The sequence below is a fragment of the Oryx dammah genome, unplaced genomic scaffold, assembly GCF_014754425.2.
Source record: "Oryx dammah isolate SB20612 unplaced genomic scaffold, SCBI_Odam_1.1 HiC_scaffold_17, whole genome shotgun sequence".
In the NCBI taxonomy this organism is placed as follows: Eukaryota; Metazoa; Chordata; class Mammalia; order Artiodactyla; family Bovidae; genus Oryx; species Oryx dammah.
Genome location: NW_024070201.1, coordinates 43,295,872 through 43,319,411, shown reverse-complemented (window position 1 = coordinate 43,319,411; position 23,540 = coordinate 43,295,872). Strand labels below are relative to the sequence as shown.

The window sequence follows — 23,540 nt, the reverse complement described above, 5'->3', positions numbered from 1 at the left end:
ACTTTGCGTATCTATTCTTTCTGTTCTTTCTTTCCTTTCCTCTCAACATACTTGTTAGTTTTATTTTCATTACTTTATTCCCCAGTTGGCACCTTGCTTTAGTTTTGTTTTTCATTTTGTGCTTTACTTAGTTTTGTTCGGGTAGATATAATTTTTGGTTCCCCTTGTTTGCCAGGTCAATCTATTATACTTTACTTTTGTTGGACTGTTTTGATTTTGCTTATGGGTGTATATGTATTTGTGTATATTCAGTCACACTTTTTCAGAGAAGGCAATAGCAACCCACTCCAGTACTCTTGCCTGGAAAATCCCATGGACGGAGGAGCCTGGTAGGCTGCAGTCCATGGGATCGCTAAGAGTCGGGCACGACTGAGCGACTTCACTTTCACTTTCCACTTTAATGCATTGGAGAAGGAAATGGCAACCCACTCCAGTGTTCTTGCCTGGAGAATCCCAGGGACGGCGGAGCCTGGTGGGCTGCCGTCTATGGGGTCGCACAGAGTCGGACACGACTGAAGCGACTTCGCAGTCACACTTTTTATTGTTGTTATAAACCTCTACAACTCTGTCGGGCTTTTGCAGTTCTGTAGGGTTTTCCTTTTTTCTTCTGTTTTTTTTTTTCTTTTCTCTTTTTTATAATTTTAACTTTTAATTTTTTTAAACCTATTATATTTTTTCTACATTTTTTCCTTTGTTTGCCTTTCCTACTGTTCTTTTCTCCTTGCAGTTTATCTTTAATGTATATAAATCTTCTTCATCTACCTCTATTTAACTCTGCATATCTAGTCTTTCTTTCTTTTCTTTCTTTCCTTTCCTCTCAATATATTTGTTAGTTTTGTTTTTGTTGCTTTATTCCCCACTTGGCACCTTGCTTTAGTTTTGTTTTCCTGTTTGTGCTTTAGTTAGTTTTGTTCTTAACTGGTAAATCCATTCTGAAGGAGATCAGCCCTGGGATTTCTTTGGAAGGAATGATGCTAAAGCTGAAACTCCAATACTTTGGCCACCTCATGCGAAGAGTTGACTCATTGGAAAAGACTCTGATGCTGGGAGGCATTGGGATCAGGAGGAGAAAGGGACGACCGTGGATGAGATGGCTGGATGGCATCATGGACTCGATGGACATGAGTCTGTGCGCACTCCGGGAGATGGTGATGAACAGGGAGGCCTGGTGTGCTGCGATTCATGGCGTCGCAAAGAGTCGGACACGACTGAGCGACTGAACTGAACTGAACTGAACTGAGACTTTTTGATGATGGCCATTCTGACCACTGTGAGGTTATATCTCATTGTAGTTTTGATTTGCATTTCTCTAATAATGAGTGATGGGAAGTAGATGGGGAAACAGTGTCAGACTTTATTTTTTTGGATGCCAAAATCACTGCAGATGGTGACTGCAGCCATGAAATTAAAAGACGCTTACTCCTTGGAGGGAAAGTTATGACCAACCTGGATAGCACATTGAAAAGCAGAGACATTACTTTGCCAACAAAGGTCCGTCTAGTCAAAGCTATGGTTTTTCCAGTGGTCATGTATGGATGTGAGATTGGGATTGTGAAGAAAGCTGAGTGCTGAAGAATTGATGGTTTTGAACTGTGGTGTTGGAGAAGACTCTTGAGAGTCCCTTGGACTGCAAGGAGATCCAACCAGTCCATTTTAAAGGAGATCAGCCCTGGGTGTTCTTTGGAAGGAATGATGCTGAAGCTGAAACTCCAGTACTTTGGCCACCTCATGTGAAGAGTTGACTAATTGGAAAAGACTCTGATTCTGGGAGGGATTTCGGGGAGGAGGAAAAGGGGATGACAGAGGATGAGATGGCTGGATGGCATCACTGACTCAATGGACATGAGTTTGAGTGAACTCTGGGAGTTGGTGATGGACAGGGAGGCCTGGCATGCTGCGATTCATGGGGTTGCAAATAGTCAGACGCGACTGAACTGAACTGAATAATGAGTGAGGTTGAGCATCTTTTTATGTGTTTGTTAGCCATCTGTATGTCTTCTTTGGAGAAATGTCTGTTTAGGTCTTTTTCCCACTTTTTGTTTGTTGTTTTTTTTTCTGGCATTGAGTTGTATGTTCTGCCAGTATATTTTGGAAATTAATCCTTTGTCAGTTGTTTCATTTGCTATTATTTTCTCCCATTCTCAGGGTTGTCTGTTTACCTTGCCTATAGTTTCTTTGCTGTGCAAAAGCTTTTAAGTTTAATCAGATCCTGCTTATTTACTTTTGTTTTTATTTCTGTTACTCTAGGAGGTCGGTCATAGAGGATGTTGCTTTGATTTATGTCATTGAGTGTTCTGCCTATGTTTTCCTCTAAGAGTTTCATAGTTTCTGGTCTTATGTTTATGTCTTTAACTCATTTTGAGTTTATCTTTGTGTATGGTGTTAGGAAGTGTTCTAATTTCATTCTTTTACGTGTAGCTGTCCAGTTTTCCCAGCACCATTTATTGAAGAGGCTGTCTTTGCCCCATTGTATATTCTTGCCTCTTTTGTCAAAAATAAGGTACCCATAGGTGTATGGGTTTATTTCTGGGTTTTCTATCTTGTTCCATTGGTCTATATTTCTGTTTTTTTGCCAGTACCATACTGTCTTGATGATTGTAGCTGAAGTCAGGAAGGTTGATTCCTCCAATTCCATTCTTTCTCAAGACTGCTTTCACTGTTTGGGGTCTTTTGTGTTTCCATATGAATTGTGAAATTTTTTGTTCTAGTTCTATGAAAAATGCCATTGGTAATTTGATAGGGATCACATTGAATCTGTAGGTTGCATTTGGTAGTATAGTCCTTTCACAACATTGATTCTTCCTAACCAGGAACATGGAATATTTCTCCATCTGTTTATGTCATCTTTGATTTCTTTCATCAGTGTCTTATAATCTTCTGTGTGCAGTTCTTTTGTCACCATAGGTAAGTTTATTCCTAGATATTTAATTCTTTTTGTTGCAATGGTACATGAGATTGATTCCTTAATTTCTCTTTCTGATTTTTCATTGTTAGTTTATAGAAATGTAAGTGATTTCTATGTATTGATTTTGTGTCCTGCAACTTTGCTAAATTCACTGATTAGCTCCAGTAATTTTCTGATACTATCTTTAGGGTTTTCCATGTACAGTATCATGTCATCTGCAAACAGTGAGAGCTTTGCTTCTTCTTTTCTGATCTGGATTCTTTTTATTGCTTTTTCTTCTCTGATTGCTGTAGCTAGGATTTCCAGAACTATGTTGAATAATAGTGGCAAAAGTGGACACCCTTGTCTTGTTCCTGATCTTAGGGGGAATGCTTTCAGTTTTTCACCATTGAGAATAATGTTTGCCATAGGCTTATCATGTATGGCCTTTACTATGTTGAGGTAGGTTCCTTCTATACCCATTTTTTGGAAGAGTTTTGAATATAATGGGTGCTGAATTTTGTCCAAGGCTTTTTCTCATCTATTGAGATTATACTATGGTTTTTATCTTTTAATTTGTTAATATGGTATATCATATTGATTGATTTGCATATATTGAAGAATTCTTGCTTCCCTGGAATAAACCCAACTTGATCATGGTGTATGAGCTTTTTGAAGTGTTGCTGAATTCTGTTTGCTAAAATTTTGTTGAGGATTTTTGCATCTATGTTCATCAGTGATATTTGCCAGTAGTTTTCTTTTTGTGTGTTGTCTTTGTCTGGTTTTGGTATCAGGGTAATGGTGGCCTCGTAGAATGAGTTTGGAAGTGTTCCTTCCTCTGCAACTTTTTGAAAGAGTTTTAGAAGGATAGGCATTAGCTCTTCTCTAAATATTTGATAGAATTCTCATGTGAAGCCATCTGGTCCTGGGCTTTTGCTTTTTTGGGAGATTTTGATCACAGCTTCAATTTCAGTGCTTGTAATTGAGTTGTTCATAATTTCTATTTCTTCCTGGTTCAGTCTTAGAGGATTGAACTTTTCTAAAAACCTGTCCATTTCTTCCAGGCTGTCCATTTTATTGCCATAGAGTTGTTCATAATAGTCTCTTATAATCCTTTGTATTTCTGCATTGTCTGTTGTAGCCTCTTCTTTTTCATTTCTAATTTTGTTGATTTGATTCTTCTCCCTTTTTTTTTGATGAGTCTGGCTAAAGGTTTGTCAATTTTGTTTATCTTCACAAAGAACCAGCTTTTAGTTCCATTAATCTTTACTGTTGTTTCTTTCATTTCTTTTTCATTTGTTTCTGCTCAGATCTTTATGATTTCTTTCTTTCTACTAATTTTGGAGTATTTTGTTTGTTTTTTTTTTTTCCACTTGTTTCAGGTGTAAAGTTAGGTTGTCTGTTTGATGTTTTTCTTGTTTCTTGAGGTAGGACTGTATTGCTATAAACTTCCCTCTTAGGACTGCTTTTGCTGCATCCCATAGCTTTTGAGTTGTTGTGTTTTTATTGTCATTTGTTTCTAGAAATTTTTTATTTCCCTTGGTTATTTAGAAATGTGTTCTTTAATCTCCATGTGTTTGTGTTTCCTACAGTTTTTTTCTTGTAATTGATATCTAGTCTCATAGTGTTGTGGTCAGAGAAGATGCTTGATATGATTTCAATTTTCTTAAATTTACTGAGGCTTGATTTGTGACTCACAATGCGATGTATACTGGAGAATGTTCCAGGTGCACTTGAGAAGAAGGTGTGTTCTTCTGCATTTGGATGGAATGTCCTGAAGATATCAGTGAGATCCTTCTCATCTAATGTATCATTTGAGACTTGTGTTCCTGGGAAAACTGGTCAACCACTTGTAAAAGAATGAAACTAGAACACTTTCTAACACCATACACAAAAATAAACTCAAAATGGATTACAGATCTAAACATAAGACCAGAAACTATAAAACTCCTCAAGGAAAACATAGGCAAAACACTGTCTGACATAAATCACAGCAGGATCCTCTATGACCCACCTCCCAGAGTAATGGAAATAAAAGTAAAAATGCACAAATGAGACCTAATTAAACTTAAAAGCTTTTGCACAATGAAGGAAACTATAAGCAAAGTGAAAAGACAGCCTTCAGAATGGGAGAAAATAATAGCAAATGAAGCAACTGACAAAGAATTAATCTCAAAAATATACAAGGAACTCCTGTATCTCAATTCCAGAAAAATAAACGACCCAATCAAAAAATGGGCCAAACAGCTAAACAGACATTTCTCCAAAGAAGACATGCAGATGGCTAACAAACACATGAAAAGATGCTCAACATCACTCATTATCAGAGAAATGCAAATCAAGACCACAATGAGGTACCATCTCATGCCGGTCAGAATGGCTGCTATCCAAAAGTCTACAAACAATAAATGCTGGAGAGGGTGTGGAGAAGAGAGAACCCTTTTACACTGTTGGTGGGAATGCAAACTAGTACAGCCACTGTGGAGAACAGTGTGGAGATTCCTTAAAAAGCTTTAAATAGAACTGCCATATGAACCAGCAACCCCACTGCTGGGCATACACACTGAGGAAACCAGAATTGAAAGAGACACGTGTACCCCAATGTTCATCGCAGTACTGTTTGTAATACCCGGGACATGGAAGCAACCTAGATGTCCATCACAGATGAATGGATAAGAAAGGTGTGGTACATATACACAATGGAATATTGTTCAGCCATTAAAAAGAACACATTTGAATCAGTTCTAATGAGGTGGATGAAACTGGAAGTAAGAGTAAAGTAAGTCAGAAAGAAAAACACCAATACAGTATACTAGCGCATATATATGGAATTTAGAAAGATGGTATCGATAACCCTGTATGCGAGATAGCAAAAGAGACATAGATGTATAGAACAGTTTTTTGGACTCTGTGAGAGAAGGCGAGGGTGGGATGATTTGAGAGAATAGCACTGAAACATGTATATTATCTTATGTGAAACAGATTGCCAGTCCAGGTTTGATGCATGAGACAGGGTGCTCAGGGCTGGTGCACTGGGATGACCTAAGGGATGGGATGGGATGAGGAGGGAGGTGGGAAGGGGGTTCAGGATGGGGAACACATGTAAACCCATGGCTGATTCATGTCAATGTATGACAAAAGCCACTACAATATTGTAATTAGCCTCCAACTAAAGTAAATAAATAATAAAAAGACTTGTGTTTCCTTATTAATTTTCTGTTTTGATGATCTGTCCATTGGTGTGAGTGGGGTGTTAAAGTCTCCTACTATTATTGTGTTACTGTCAATTTCTCCTTTTATGTCTGTTAATATTCGTCTTATGTATTGAGGTGCTCCTTCCTGTGTTGGGTGCATAGATATTTACAATTGTTATATCTTCCTCTTGGATTGATCCTTTGATCATTAGGTAGTGTCCTTCCTTATCTCTTGTAATCTTCTTTAAGGTCTATTTAGTCTGATATGAGGATTGCTACTCCAGCTTTCTTTTGCTTCCCATTTGCATGAAATATATTTTTCCATCCTCATATTTTCAGTCTTTATGTGTCTTGAGGGCCAAAGTGGGTTTCTTGTAAACAGCATATATATGGTTCTTGTTTTTCTATCCATTCAGCCAGTCTTTGTCTTTTGGTTGGAGCATTTAATCCGTTTACATTTAAAGTAATTATTGATATATATGTTCCTATTGCCATTTTCTTAATTGTTTGGGGGTGATTTTGTAGATCTTTTTTCTTCTTTTGTATTTCTTGACTATATAAGTCCATTTAATGTTTGTTGTAAAGCTGGTTTGGTGGTACTGAATTCTCTTAACTTTTGCTTGTCTGGAAAGCTTTTTATTTCTCCATCAGTTTTGAATGAGATCCTTGCCGGCTACAGTAACCTTGGATGTAGATTTTTCCCTTTCAGTACTTTAAATATATCCTGCCATTCCCTTCTGGCCTGCAGAGTTTCTGCTGAAAAGATCAGCTATTAAGCAAATGGGGTTTCCTTTGTATGTTACTTGTTGCTTTTCCCTTGCTGCTTTTAATATTCTTTCTTTATGTTTAGTCTTTGTTAGTTTGATTAGTATATGTCTTGGAATGCTTCTCCTTGGGTTTATCCTGTGTGGGACTCTTTGTGCCTCTTGGACTTGATTGGCTATTTCCTTTTCCATGTTGGGGAAATTTTCAACTATAATCTCTTCAAAAATTTTCTCATACCCTTTATTTTTCTCTTCTTCTTTTGGGACTCCCATAATTTGAATATTGCTATATTTGGTATTGTCCCAGAGGTCTCTGAGACTTTTCTCAGTTCTTTTCATTCTTTTTACTTTATTCTGCTCCTCAGAAGTTATTCCCACCATTTTATCTTCCAGCTCACTGATTCGTTCTTCTGCTTCAGATATTCTGCTATTGATTCCTTTTCAGTTCAGTTCAGTCACTCAGTGGTGTCCGACTCTTTGTGACCCCATGAATCACAGCACGCCAGACGTCCGTGGCCATCAGCAACCCCCGGAGTTCACTCAAACTCATGTCCATCGAGTTGGTGATGCCATCCAGCCATCTCATCCTCTGCCGTCCCCTTCTCCTCCTGCCCCCAGTCCCTCCCAGCATCAGAGTCTTTTCCAATGGGTCAACTCTTCCCATGAAGTGGCCAAAGTATTGGAGTTTCAGCTTCATCATCAGTCCTTCCAGTGAATACCCAGGACTGGTCTCCTTTCAGATGGACTGGTTGGATCTCCTTGCAGTCCAAGGGACTCTCAAGAGTCTTCTCCAACACCACACTTCAAAAGCATCAATTCTTCTGCGCTCAGCCTTCTTCACAGTCCAACTCTCACATCCATACATGACCACAGGAAAAACCATAGCCTTGACTAGATGGACCTTAGTCGGCAAAGTAATGTCTCTGCTTTTGAATATACTATCTAGGTTGGTCATACTTTTCTTCCAAGGAGTAAGCGTCTTTTAATTTCATGGCTGCAGTCACCATCTGCAGTGATTTTGGAGCCCAAAAAAATAAAGTCTGACACTGTTTCTACTGTTTCCCCATCTATTTCCCATGAAGTGATGGGACCAGATGCCATGATCTTCATTTTCTGAATGTTGAGCTTTAAGTCAAATTTTTCACTCTCCTCTTTCACTTTCATCAAGAGGCTTTTTAGCTCTTCTTCACTTTCTGCCATAAGGGTGGTGTCATCTGCATATCTGAGGTTATTGATATTTCTCCCGGCAATCTTGATTCCAGTTTGTGTTTCTTCCAGTCCAGTGTTTCTCATGATGTACTCTGCATATAAGTTAAATAAGCAGGGTGACAATATACAGCCTTGAAGTACTCCTTTTCCTATTTGGAACCAGTCTGTTGTTCCATGTCCAGTTCTAACTGTTGCTTCCTGACCTGCATACAGATTTCTCAAGAGGCAGGTCAGGTGGTCTGGCATTCCCATCTCTTTCAGAATTTTCCACAGTTTATTGTGATCCACACCGTCAAAGGCTTTGGCATAGTCAATAAAGCAGAAATAGATGTTTTCCTGGAACTCTCTTGCTTTTTCCATGATCCAGCGGATGTTGGCAATTTGATCTCTGCTTCCTCTGCCTTTTCTAAAACCAGCTTGAACATCAGGGAGTTCATGGTTCATGTATTGCTGAAGCCTGGCTTGGAGAATTTTGAGCATTACTAGCATGTGAGATGAGTGCAATTGTGCGGTAGTTTGAGCCTTCTTTGGCATTGCCTTTCTTTGGGATTGGAATGAAAACGGACCTTTTCCAGTCCTGTGGCCACTGCTGAGTTTTCCAAATTTGCTGGCACGTTGAGTGCAGCCCTTTCACAGCATCATCGTTCAAGATTTGAAACAGCTCAACTGGAATTCCATCACCTCCACTAGCTTTGTTCATAGTGATGCTTTCTAAGGCCCACCTGACTTCACTTTCCAAGATGTCTGGCTCTAGATGAGTGATCACATCATCATGATTATCTGGGTCATGAAGATCTTTTTGTACAGTTCTTCCATGTATTCTTGCCATCTCTTCTTAATATCTTCTGCTTCTGTTAGGTCCATACCATTTCTGTCCTTTATCAAGCCCATCTTTGCATGAAATGTTCCCTTGGTATCTCTAATTTTCTTGAAGAGATCTCTAGTCTTTCCCATTCTGTTCTTTTCCTCTATTTCTTTGCACTGATCACTGAAGAAGGCTTTCTTGCTATTCTTTGGAACTCCGCATTCAGATGCTTATTTCTTTCCTTTTCTCCTTTGCTTTTTGCCTCTCTTTTTTTCACAGATATTTGTAAGGCCTCCCCAGACAGCCATTTTGCTTTTTTGCATTTCTTTTCCATGGGGATGGTCTTGATCCCAGTCTCCTGTACAATGTCATGAACCTCATTCCATAGTTCATCAGGCACTCTATCTATCAGATCTAGGCCCTTAAATCTATTCCTCACTTCCACTAGGACCACAGCCTTGTCTAACTCAATGAAACCAAGCCATGCCTGCAGGGCAACCCAAGACGGGCGGGTCATGGTGGAGAGGTCTGACAGACATGGTCCACTGGAGAAGGGAATGGCAAGCCACTTCAGTATTCTTGCCTTGAGAACCCCATGAACAGTATGAAAAGGCAAAATGATAGGATACCAAAAGAGGAACTCCCCAGGCCAGTAGGTGCCCAATATGCTACTGGAGATCAGTGGAGAAGTAACTCCAGAAAGAATGAAGGGATGGAGCCAAAGCAAAAACAATACCCAGTTGTGCATGTGACTGGTGATAGAAGCAAGATCCGATGCTGTAAAGAGCAATATTGCATAGGAACCTGGAATGTCAGGTCCATGAATCAAGGCAAATTGAAAGTGGTCAAACAAGAGATGGCAAGGGTGAACATTGACATTCTAGGAATCAGTGAACTAAAATGGACTGGAATGGGTGAATTTAACTCAGATGACCATTATATCTACTACTGCAGGCAGGAATCCCTCAGAAGAAATGGAGTAGCCATCATGGTCAACAAAAGAGTCCAAAATGCAGTACTTGGATGCAATCTCAAAAACGACAGAATGATCTCTGTTCATCTCCAAGGCAAACCATTCAATATCACAGTTATCCAAGTCTATGCCCCAACCAGTAACGCTGAAGAAGCTGAAGTTGAACGGTTCTATGAAGACCTACAAGACCTTTTAGAACTAACACCCAAAAAAAAATGTCCTTTTCAAAGGCTAATAGAGTTTTGCCAAGAAAATGCACTGGTCATAGCAAACACTCTCTTACAACAACACAAGAGAAGACTTTACACATGGACATCACCAGATGGTCAACACCGAAATCAGATTGATTATATTCTATGCAGCCAAAGATGGAGAAGCTGTATACAGTCAACAAAAACAAGACCAGGAGCTGACTGTGGCTCAGATCATGAACTCCTTATTGCCAAATTCAGACTTAAATTCAATAAAGTAGGGAAAACTGCTAGACCATTCAGGTATGACCTAAATCAAAAAGTCTACTAACAATAAATGCTGGAGAGGGTGTGGAGAAAAGGGAATGCTCTTGTACTGTTGGTGGGAATGTAAATTGATACATCCACTATGGAAAACAGTATGGAGATTCCTTAAAAAACTAGAAATAAAACCACCATATGACCCAGAAATCCCAGTCCTAGGCATATACCCTGAGGAAATCAAAAGTGAAAAAGACACATGTATCCCCTTGTTCTTTGCAGCACTATTTACAATAGCTAGGACATGGAGACAACCCAGATGTTCATCAACAGATGAATGGATAAAGAAGTTGTGGTACATACACAATCGAATATTACTCAGCCATAAAAAGGAATGCATTTGAATCAGTTTTGATGAGGTGGATGAACCTAGACCCTATTACACAGAGTGGAGTGAGTTGGAAAGATAAAGATAAATATCATAGTCTAATGCACATATACAGAATCTAGAAAAATGGAACTGAAGGAATTTATTTACAGGGCAGCAATGGAGAAACAGCCAACAGACTTATGGACATGGGGAGCAGGGAGAAGAGGGATGAGATTCATGCAAAGAGTATCATGGAAACTTACATTACCATATGTAAAATAGATAGCCAACGGGAATTTGCTGTATGGCTCAGCAAACTCAAACAGGGCCTCTGTATCAACCCAGAGGGGTGGGATGGGGAGATGGGAGAGAGGTTCCAAAGGGAGGGGATATATGTATACCTATGGCTGATTCATGTTGAAGTTTGACAAAAAACAACAAAATTCTGTAAAGCAATTATCTTTCAATAAAAAGTAAAATAAATAAATAAATAAATAAACAATCTACCCAAAGCTGGGGAAAGTACCACGCAAAATTATCAGAGGGAACAATGACTGAAGCCTCCACAAGGCCAGGAAGAATTCCTATTTCCACTAGCCAGAGTGGAAAATCTCATAATTCATGGGACACTGGGCAGAGTACTCAGAAGGGTCTTACCTCATTACTTAGGGAAAAATTAGCCCAGACCAAAGGCTCTGTGGTGCCATCAAACAGTTTAAATTAAGCTTCAAAAGTATCAAACTATTTCTAAATAATTCAACTATGTCTTGAATAAAGCTCAAGAATAGCTGTAAGAATATAAAAGATTAGCCAGCATCCAATCAAAAATGAACAGGCATAAAAAGAAGCAGGAAAATATAACATAATGAAGTGGGGGAAATCAGTCACTTAAAATGGACCTAAAAATGGCACACATGATATAATTAATAGAAAAGGGCAGTAAAAGTTATTAAAACTATATTTAAGAAGAAGGAGGAAATAGTGAGCATGTAATGTAGAAACATGGAAGATACAAAAATGACACAAATCAAATTTCCACTAGAAAGTATAAACAGCATATATGATGTTACAGAAAAAAAGGTTATAGAATCTGAAGATATCACAATAGAAACTCTGCTAAATTCAATAAGGAAAGAACGAAAATTGAAAAAAAATGAATAGAGAGTCAGTAAGCTTTGGAAAATATCAAACAATCTCATGTGTACTTGAAAGTCCTTCAAGGCAGAAAAAATAATGGCCAAATGTTCCTAAGTTTTATGAAAACCATAAACTCACAGATCCAAGAAGCTCCATGAACCCCAAGCCAAGAAACATGAACACAGCTACACTAAGGCACAACACAATCAAACTGGTTAAAACCAGTGATAAAGGGCAAAACTATTCTAAGAAGATCTGAGGATAAAGTAAGTCACAACTCTAAGACTAGAAAACCAGAGAAGGCTTTTGGCATTATTGCCATTTACAGCCTCCTGTAAAGGTAACTGTCACCTCTAGTTATCAAGCACTCCTAATGAATCAAGCACAATGCATAACCCAAACTGACTACTGCTGCCTTATAAACTGGCAAAGGAAACAAATAGCTAACATTCAATGAGACATATGCTTTATACTCATTTTCCCACTTAATCCCTCCACAACTAAATGTGGTTAATACTATTAACCCTGAATATTCATTGGAAGGACTGATGCTGAAGCTGAAGCTCCATTACTTTGGCTACCTGTTGTGAAGAGCCAACTCATTGAAAAAGGCCCTGATCCTGGGAAAGATTGAAGGCAAGAGGAGAAAGGGGCAACGCAGGATGAGACGGTTGGATGGCACCACCGACTCAATGGACATGAGTTTGAGCAAACTCAAGGAAATAGTGAAGGAGAGGCAAGCCTGACATGCTGCAGTCCATGGGGTTTCAAAGAGTTGGACACGACTTAACAACTGAAAAACAACTATCATTAAACCTATCTTACAGATGAGGAAACTTAAGTAGAGAGGTTGAGTAATTTGTCCATGGTCTCACAACTAATAAGTGGTAGATCCAGGATCAAACTGTATAGGCAATCTGACCTAACACACCTAACCGCTATATCATACTACCTCCTAGCAGAGAAACACCCAGGCTCATGGGCAATAAACAGCTTTTGCAGAATGGCAAACAACCATACCAACTCTACTATGAAGTTAACCTTGCAGAATTATGACACTAATCCAAGGGACTCTAATGCAGAGCCAAGGACCATAGCAAAAAGGAAAGCCACTTCTAAGGAAGCTCTGATCACTCTGGGTTATATCTGAAGTTGTTTCATTTTTTTCCCAACATGCCACCAGAAATATCACTGAAGACGTCAATCTAATCATCAGACACCAAAGTATACAATCAACAATAAAACGTCCTCCAGAACGCTTTTCATCAATCTCCACTGACAGAGTGGTGTGACAGACTCATGCCAAAGACATGAGCCACTGTGTCCCAAAGAGACTACTTCTCAAGGGGATGATATGAATTTTGTAAAAATAACAACTTTCAGAATGCAGCACCTGATAAAGCTTTGCCAGGCTCCTCTGTTCATGGAATTCTCCAGGTAAGAATATTGCAATGGGTTGCCATTTGCTTCTCCAGGAGATCTTCCCAACCCAGGGATTGAACCCAGGTCTCCCAAATTCCAGACAGATTCTTTACCCTCTGAGCCACCAAGGAAGCCCAGCTTTACCTTAGGTGTCTCAAATACTTGTTCCAGATGTATGATGTGTTCATGTTTCACACTTTTTAGGATGTCCACTTCCCGTTCAAGTAACTTCACAGCAGAGCTTCCAGCCTTAGATGATGAGGAAATACAGATTTCATGTAAGAATTTCATTACCACATACCTCAATACAAAAGTTAGAGTTATTTTATATTTTTTCCTTTTTTTTTTCAGAAAGTTCCTTTTCCAAAAGATAATATGCAACCTGTCTGCATGATAAGATTAACATATACCCTTTCTTTCCTTTGCCCAATTTTAAGAGATAATTCAGCCTCAAATCATATCTGTTTCTTGGACGGTTTCTATAAATTAGCTAACAACATGGTCTCTGTCACATCACAAAATTATTGCAGCTCTTAATATGCTTTTTGGTATTTCCTTCAAAATTATGTTGATCCTTTGATGGTAGCATAATAAAAACAAAATCTACTTTCTAGGGATGTCAATTAGAAAATGGATATAAGGCATCTGTCTCATTAAATGTCAGTTATTGGTAAAACAAAATGTTTTTGTTTTATCTTGCTTTGTTTCCATTACATTTATATACATATCAAAAGGAAACAATAGGCAGTTGAGATTTTACACTTAGCCCTGCATTATATCACTTCCTAGTCCTCAAAAATTTGATAGAGAGAGAAAGAGCAGGAGAGAAAGAGAGAGAGTGCACAATGCAGATGGAGATGGAGATGGAGACTTTTGCCTTCAGACCAACCTAACTCCAAATTACCTCCTTAGGTGAAATCCTTAACCATACCTGACCAGACCGTCAGGTGTGGGTGCAAGTAACTGATTGACTACACCATCATCTAAGATACTCGGGAAGGGCTTTCTCCACCTTTGTCAGCACTACCACCACCCCAGTCATCATCCCTTTTGATATCTAAATTACCGTAATCATTCAAGAATAAACACTGTCCTCATTCACATAAAAATATCCCTGAAAGGAATAACAAAGCTCTTACTCCTCCCTCCTTCCTCCTAACCCACCCCCTCCCCCAAAGTTAGAAGAGACACAGTAGTTCCTGAAGGACTTGGAAAGAGATTGATCATAAGGCAAATTTTACCTAGTTAAAATTGTACCTACTGTCCTCCCTGCTTCTAAGTATCTTTACCCTTTAAACATTACCATCTCAAGAGTGATAGGAAACTGAAAACCCACTGTGCCCCACCCATGGAGGATGAATCCTTGAGGAGAAATAACTTTATAGTTATCAAGAGAAATAGTGACTTTGAGGAATAAATTCCTGTAGAGAATAGACATGGACAGATGTCACAATTTCTCCTAATAATTCATCTCAAGCCTATTCCTACTTCCTACCACAAATGGTTTATCTATATTTAATGCAGTAATATATTGTCCAATTCATATACTGACTATATAATTTTATTTTACTATCTTGGTGTCCTGAAAAATCTCAGCATCAAATCTATGTGCAAGAATTTGAGTTCCTACAGTTGCAAGCAATTGACTATATAACCCTGAAAGCTAAGCCTAACCCTATCTGACACCAAAGAAACAAAGGAAATCCCATTTAGTTAATCCTAGGGATTTCTGGAAGGACTCTGGATCTCCCCTTATTAAGAGTTAATGTTACTTTATTAAACTTTAGGGAGAAATGATATGTAATTTCCTATTGTTCGTTTTTTAAAGAATACATATAACCTACTATTTCATTTTGTAAATGTAATATCACAGACCCAAGAAAAAAACACCATGGTAATGTTGCCTTTTATTTTTCCTCAAGCACAGAAATTGTTTTCAAGTTGATGAAGTGATCAGTTATAAAGTTTGAGGACTTGGATTCTCCCTTAAAGAGAAGCCCACTCCATTCGTCACTCCAGTGCAATCTAAAGTGAGAAACAGAGTGGACACAAGGTAAACAGTACAGAAGAGAGCTGGAAAGAAAGTGATTCAAACGGAAAGAGCTGGTAGGATGAACAAACAGAGTTGGCTATCAATGAGGAAATAATGAATGAAAGGAAAGGAGAGGATCAGTTCAGTTCAGTCACTCAGTCGTGTCTGACTCTGCGACCCCATGAATTGCAGCATACCAGGCTTCCCTGTCCATCACCAACTCCTGGAGTTCACCCAAACTCATGTCCATGGAGTTGGTGATGCCATCCAGCCATCTCATCCTCTGTCGTCCCCTTCTCTTCCTGCCTCCAATCCCTCCCAGCATCAGGGTCTTTTCCAATGAGTCAGCTCTTTGCATGAGGTGGCCAAAGTATTGGAGTTTCAGGTTCAGCATCAGTCCTTCCAATGAACACCCAGGACTGATCTCCTTTAGGATGGACTGGTTGGATAGGGCAAAGTATATCAGAACCACATCAGGAGAGAATATCGGGACCTAATGCTCACTAAGACAAAAACCCTACATCTACATATACTGATAATCAGCCCTCATCTTCAACTAACTCTGGTAAAAGAAAGAAAGTGAAAGTGGAAGTCACTCAGTCATGCCCCACTCTTTGCAACCCCATGGACTGTACAGTCCATGGAATTCTCTAGGCCAGAATACTGGAGTGAGTAGCCTTTCCCTGGAGTGGGTAGCATATCCCTTGGGTATGGCTGGGTGCAGCAGACTTGGGTATGGCATAAGCCCTCTTGGAGGAGGTTGCCATTAACCCCACCACAGAGCTGCCAGAACTTACACAGGACTGGGGAAATACTCTTGGAGGGCACAAACCGAACCTTGTGCACACCAGGACCGAGGGAAAAGGAGCAGTGACCACACAAGAGACTGATCCAGACTTGTCCAGGATGTCCAGGAGTCTCCGGCAGAGGCATGGGTTGGTGATGGTCTGCTGCAGGGTTGGGGCACTGAGTGTAGCAGTACACGCATGGGACCTTTTGAAGGAAGTTGCCATTATCTTCATTACCTCCATCATGGTTTGGCCCCAAGAAGAGGTGGCAGGAATACACAGAAGAACTGTACAAAAAAGGTCTTCATAACCAAGATAATCGCGATGGTGTGATCACTGACCCAGAGCCAGACATCCTGGAATGTGAAGTCAAGGGGCCCTTAGAAAGCATCACTACAAACAAAGCTAGTGGAGGTGATGGAATTCCAGTTGAGCTGTTTCAAATCCTGAAAGATGATGCTGTGAAAGGGCTGCACTCAATATGCCAGCACATTTGGAAAACTCAGCAGTGGCCACAGGACTGGAAAAGGTCCATTTTCATTCCAATCCCAAAGAAAGGCAATGCAAAAGAATGCTCAAACTGCTGCACAATTGCACTCATCTCACACGCTAGTAAAGTAATACTCAAAATTCTCCAAGCCAGACTTCAGCAATACATGAACCATGAACTCCCTGATGTTCAAGCTGGTTTTAGAAAAGGCAGAGGAACCAGAGATCAAATTGCCAACATCTGTTGGATCATAGAAAAAGCAAGAGAGTTTCAGGAAAACATCTTTTTCTGCTTTATTGACTATGCCAAAGCCTTTGACTGTATGGATCACAACAAACCTTGGAAAATGCTTAAAGAGATGGGAATACCAGGCCACCTGACCCGCCTCTTGAGAAATCTGTATGCAGGTCAGGAAGCAACAGTTAGAACTGGACATGGAACAATAGACTGGTTCCAAATACGGAAAGGAGTACGTCAAGGCTGTATATTGTCACCTGCTTATTTAAGTTATACACAGACTACATCATACAAAATGCCAGGCTGGGTAAAGCACAAGCTGGAATCAAGATTACCAGGAGAAATATCAATAACATCAGATATGCAGATGACACCACCCTCATGACAGAAAGCGAAGAAGAACGAAAGAGCCTCTTGATGAAAGTGAAAGAGGAGAGTGAAGAAGTTGGCTTAAAACTCAACACTCAGAAAACTACGATCATGGCATCTGGTCCCATCACTTCATGGCAAACAGATGGGGAAACAGTGGAAGCAGTGACAGACTTTATTTTTCAGTGCTCCAAAATCACACCAGATGGTGACTGCAGCCATGAAATTAAAAGACGCTTGCTCCTTGGAAGGAAAGTTATGACCAACCTAGAGAGCATATTAAAAAGCAGACACATTACTTTGCCAACAAAGGTCCATCTAGTTAAAGCTATGGTTTTTCCAGTAGTCATGTACAGATGTGAGAGTTGGACTATAAAGAAAGCTGAGTGCCAAAGAATTGATGCTTTTGAACTGTGGTGTTGGAGGAGACTCTTGAGAGCCCCTTGGACTGCATGGGATATCCAACCAGTCTATTCTAAAGGAAATCAGTCCTGAATATTCATTGGAAGGACTGATACTGAAGCTGAAACTCCAATACTTTGGCCACCTGATGCGAAGAGCTGACTTATCTGAAAAGACCCTGATGCTGGGAAAGATTGAAAGCAGGAGAAAGGGACAACAGAGGATGAGATGGTTGGATGGTATCACCTACTCAATGGACATGAGTTTGAGTAAACTCCAGGAGTTGGTGATGGACAGGGAGGTCTGGCATGTTGTGTGCAAGCCATGCGGTCGCAAAGAGTCGGACATGACTGAACTGAAGCCTTTCCCTTCTACAGGGGATCTTCCCAATCGAACCCAGGACTCCCACATTGCAGGCAGATTCTTTACAAGCTGAGCCACAAGGGAAGCCCAGGAATATTGGAGTGAGTGGCCTATCCCTTCTCCAGCAGATCTTCCCAACCCAGGAAATGAACGGGGGTCTCCTGCATTGAAGGTGGATTCTTTACCAACTGAGCTATGAGGGAAGCCCAGAAGGCTAGAGAAATACCCACATTTCTCCAGGGCAACAGCCCGGGGTCTGTCCCTAAGGGTCAGCTGTATTAGTGTGAAGAACTGTACTGCCTACCCGACCTTGCAGTAGAACTGCACCCTCAGTGTGATGCTAAGAAGCCTTACCTTTTCTTTGTTCACTTTTTTAATTGCCCACTTAGTTTCTCTTTCCTTGTCTATGGCTTCAATGACCATTCCAAAGCTCCCTTGTCCCAGTATTCTTCCAAAGGTATAGATTTCCTAGATAAAAATATAAGAGTTCTTTTGTCTTTCTCTGCCATTCATCAGGTATGACAAATGAACATATAATACTGACAGGCATCCACCCAAGGGAAGAGTGACTGTGCTCCAGGGTAAAATCAAATAGAAGGCACCGACACCACATATTTGCTTCAGTATTAATAAAAACATCTTAATTAAGCAAAAATAAGTTTTGATGAGTCTTATAAATATCCTTTAGAGAAAAACCATAAAAATCCTAATGAGAAAATGTGGAAAACTTCAAATATATAAAAAATGAAACTCTCATAAACTATAATATTAAAGAAATGTCTTCACAAGAAAAAGAACGGACTATGAATACATGTATACAAATATATTGATATATACTGTTTGTATAAAATAAGTTGTCCAAAAAATTATTCCCAAACTCTGAGAACTATACTATAAAATCAACACATATTAACCATTAGACAACTGCTTTCCTGTTTACCAGGTAACCTTTCTCTTCATTGTTTCTACTAAATAATCATTTTTGTTGTTTTATTTGTTTTGTTTTAGGAAAAGGATCATATAAATCCTTTTTTATATTTATATTAAAGTTTTTAATATAAATAAGCATTTAAAAAAAATTAAAACCATCCATACTAACATTACCCAAACCAAGGATCCTTCTGTTTATCACTTCACTCCTGCTTACAAAAACAGAATGCACTGGTCTTGACAACACCAGCATTCCATTTCATGTTGTAAAATAACAAGCAGGTAACTCATTTACACTTTCAGTTCTTGTGAATTTGGTTGGAGAGAGTCAGTCTCCCTGATCTAAATCAACTCCAGGACTTTAACAAGAGTTTCTAGACCCATTATGCCCAGAGATTAGAACAGAAGAGAACCCCTGAGCTAATGTCACTGGGGGAAGTCTCTCTTGGAGACTTCTTAGAGCCTGCCTTAGAGATGCCAGGTTCCCTGTGTGACTACTTTCATCTGCACCCTGCAACTGATAAGCTACTGCTAGACTTCATATTTTCTCCTGCTTACATTCCTTTCTGACTTTTGTAAAAGAACATCTTCTTTTACAACTAATTACTTACCTCCTTCACAAAGGGCTTTTCTGCCTAACTCTGCACCATGGTGATTGTCCTTTTGAATTTTTTCAACATGTGTGCATTGGTCCTCAAACACTATTATTTACTCTCTTGCTTACAAATATTTGGACTCATTTTTTTCCTTCCAAGATGGTCTAGAAACACCTTATAAAGGAGTTTCATTTTCATCCTTTAAAAAGCCTGCCTGAAACCTTGAAGGCAAAATAGTCATGCTTAGTGCATGAGGAAAAAGGAGAAGGAAGAAATGGAAGGGAGGAGAGAGAAGAGAGGAACCAAGGAAAGGAAAGAGACACAGGGCGAGAAGGGAAGACATAGAAAGGGAAAGAAAAAAGAAGAAAAGAAAAATGTTCAGCTTCAACATGTAGATTTTTCTTAGCTATCTTCTTGTGATAAATACTTTGGGGGCTACAAAGATGAATAAAACATAATTCCTGTTTTCTTATTGCTTGTCTCATGTCTGGCTCAATGGACATGAATTTGAACAAACTCTGGAAGATAGTGGAGGACAGAGCCTGGCACGCTGCCGTCCAGCAGAGTCAGACACGACAGTGACTGCACAACACCATTTGTAACTCAAGAGAGAAAATTTTTACTTAAGTCATACAGTCTTAAGTTAAAAGAAAAAAGACAAAATGACATTGGGGCCAGAGACCAGAGCTAAAATTCTGGGAACATAAGGGGAAATGGTATGAAAGAGATGGCTCCTGAGAAGCATGTGGGAGAACAAAGGCAAAGAAAAGAAAGAAAATTGAGAATTTTTCCCATAATCCAATCAAGGAATGAATGAGAGAGCTGATAAATGAATACATTTTTGTTTTACAAAAGCTCTTATGATCAAATTTAAAACAGTAAATTTGTGGATTTTTTTTTTTAAATGCAGGTCTTTTGTAAGATTTTGTAAGACCTAACAAAATCTTTCACAGGGGAAGATTTAAGCTTTCAGGTCAGAGTTTCTTAGAAAGTTTTTCTGATCACTTCAAGTAAATTGCTAAATATTTTTTAAAACAATTGTTCAAAGTTATTTAACATTAATGGAATTTTCCTCTTGTAGTTGTTCCTATTGTAGTTCCTTCAGTCTAGCATTAAAGGAACACATTTTAATTTCTAAGATGGCATTAAATTTAAGTCATGTTTGCATATAAGAACTAGAATCCTGAGAAGAATAATATTGGTATTCACTCAATCACAAGCTGGAGAAAAATGGGCAAGTCCACGAGGGAAATTTTGGCCTCCCTACTGGTCATCAAAGAAGTGAACAGCCAAACCATCTAAGTCATCTGGTCTCTCTCTTCCTCTCAAATAGGTCTATATAAAGATTTCACAACTGCCCTCAGCAACCGGCAAGACCTGGAGACCAAATGCTCTCATTTTATCTAATAAATGTCCTCCACTTAATTATGCAAGTCAAGTTACATCTCTACAACAGAAAAAAATTAGTCCACAGTTTCTTTAGTAAAGACTTCAACAATCTTAAAAATGGTTAAGTTTCTTCTTTTCTTTCCCTACAGACAGACTTTTTACATCACATTTGTCATGAACGTTGACTTAGAATAAATCTGAAAATGTTCTAGTAGCTTCAGTTTGCCCTCTATATACCTGAATAGCAGCTCCATTGTCCATCCTTATGTGAGGAACTTTTCCTTCTGTGAAGTTGCCCCGACCCCACTGTTGTTGAGATGGTTTTCTCTCTACATTTGAAGATTTTGAGGGCTTGAACCAAAAAGAAATTTTAATATTAACATTAAGATACAATATACTTGTTGACAAAGTGAAGTGAAAGAAAGTGAAGTCGCTCAGTCGTGTCCGACTCTTTGCGACCCCATCAGGCTCCTCCGTCCATGGGATTTTCCAGGCAAGAGTGCTGGAGTAGATTGCCATTTCCTTCTCCAGGGGATCTTCCTGACCCAGGAATAGAAGCTGGGTCTCCCACATTGCAGGCAGACACTTTACCGTCTGAGCCACCAGGAAGATCAAACAAAGTAAGAACCCTAATTTAGATAATCTGGAAAATTTTAGTATGTGTCAAGATATTTATTGTATACAAGACAGTTTATCGCCTTTTTCAAATTCAAAGCCCTATATAATTCATTCACTCATTAGGCTAAAAGAGGCCTGAAGAAGTTATTCAATCTAATCTCCTGAATCCAGGCAATTCTACATGATGACCTGCACAGAAGATAAATCAGGACTTAAAATCTTTAAAATCACAAGAGAAGGCAACTTCACAGTTTTCTCAATCTCTCTTGTTTCAAGACATAACAATCATCTCAAATAGGTTATACACAAGAAATTACTGACCAGACATTCACAAAATATGCTTTGAATGAAAATAACATAGCAACAATTCACTCAGAGACATCTATATAGCAATAACTATACCATAATACAATTCAGAAATAACAGTTTAGAGTGAAAATTTGAAAAAGGTGTAAATTTGAGGACTGATAACATAACTTTTCTTAAACTTACTGCTCTCTGTCTCCAAATTTATGCTCTATCAATGACAATCTTCCAGAGTGCCTCTTTTCTATAAAGGCAAACATACCCAAACCAGTCCAACTGCATATTCCCAGACTGTAACTAAGGCAAATCAGGTTTGTAAGGCATATTTGATATTCCATCTAGATAACCAGGAACTGTCTTAAATAATAACCACCCTGTATTTAACCACAATCATAAATCTCATTCTGCATCAGCTGAAGAAAACACCCCCAAATTCAGGTTTAATTCAATTTGAAAACCGATCAATTTCCATATAAACCATTTTTTAAATAAAAGCTGGAATAACATTCCAAATTATTTATAATCCCGGGAAATCATTAATTTGCGGCAGTGGTTGGTTAACAGAATGAAAGAAATTATCAACTGATTTTTCTTACCTCTTCTGTAAGAAAGAAATGTTACCTTAATAGTAAAGAAGGCAATGACCCATGGATAAGGATGAATGTAGGGATGGGATTAGGGAATGGGACATCAACTTGTGTTGAGATGTGGAATCTTTAATATTTACCGAATCTTTTCCAGAGGTAACATCTTTGCTGGCTCCTTTTTCTTTTTTTTTTTCTGATGAAAATATAAATTCTGAACTGCCTGTGCTTGATGTCTGTGACATTTCCACCACTGACATTGGAGAAAGCTTTGTTTTACAAGAACATGTACAAAGTGCATTTTTCTGAGAAGCAGATGAGCAGTGGGGGCACTTTGTGGATTTTTTACCACAGCTGCTATCAGCCATTTGCTTAACTCTGCAACAAAAGCAACTTTATTAAAAGAAAGATGTTTCTGCTGTTTGAGGAAAAGAACCAGACCGAAAAGGAAAAGGTAGGCTGGTGGTGAAAACTGTAACTTCCAAGTGGTGAGGTCCTTAGGTTAATGATGCACTCCACTTCCAGTCACACATGAGAGCTGCAGGAAGAAAAGAAATCTCCATTTAGAAAATTCTTTCTTAGCCTATCACTCTCCTAGAAATCAAAGACAAACTAGCAACTAGCACCAAAAGCATCCTGCCTATACATGAAAAGTTAATATTTACAACAAAATTAGAATACATTTCTAAAAAACAGTACATTCTCATCTTCCAGAATTGACTCCTTGAACTCCAGACATTTATTTAACAGCCCAAAGAATCACCTTCTGAACTGCTAAAAAGTGTGGTCTAAGGAAATTTGGTGGGTTGATACAAGTTTTTTAAAATAAAGTGGAATAAAATAGATAAATATATGAGAGTATTTTGCATAGCTCCTTGGTATGGTTTGTGAAACTTAAAAAAAATTACATAGTTCTGAATGTATAGAACATGTGAGTGTGTGTGTACCCTTGGTCACAATATAAAATGCGTTTCATAAGGTGGGTTGTGGTAAATTAAAAAGGCTTTAAAATACTTGTATAAAACACACATTACTGTGATTTCAAAAGTTAATGAGCCTCTGTCTACACATCATCAGAGTAAATCCATGTTGTTGTGCGCTCAGTCGCTAAGTCATGTCTGACTCTTTATACCCCGTGCACTATATAGCCCACCAGGCTTCTCTGTCCATGGGATTTCCCAGGCGAGAATACTGGAGTGGGTTGCCGTCTCCTCCTCCAGGGATCT

At 39.0% G+C, this 23,540-nt stretch overlaps 1 protein-coding gene across 3 annotated transcripts in view; it reads right to left on the bottom strand.

Annotated features, from left to right (window-relative positions):
* STK33 (serine/threonine kinase 33) overlaps positions 1-23,540 on the bottom strand; it is a 192,084-nt gene that overhangs the window by 61,432 nt on the left and 107,112 nt on the right. For 2 of the 3 annotated variants that reach the window (XM_040258431.1, XM_040258433.1), the window contains exons 2-5: positions 22,458-22,852; positions 21,044-21,157; positions 18,246-18,359; positions 13,355-13,459 (exon numbers count right to left, since the gene is read on the bottom strand). In XM_040258431.1, coding sequence (XP_040114365.1) covers positions 13,355-13,459; positions 18,246-18,359; positions 21,044-21,157; positions 22,458-22,682 — 558 coding nt within the window. In that variant the 5' untranslated portion in view covers positions 22,683-22,852. The remainder of the gene's footprint in view (positions 1-13,354; positions 13,460-18,245; positions 18,360-21,043; positions 21,158-22,457; positions 22,853-23,540) is intronic. The other variant, XM_040258432.1, reaches the window with a different exon arrangement.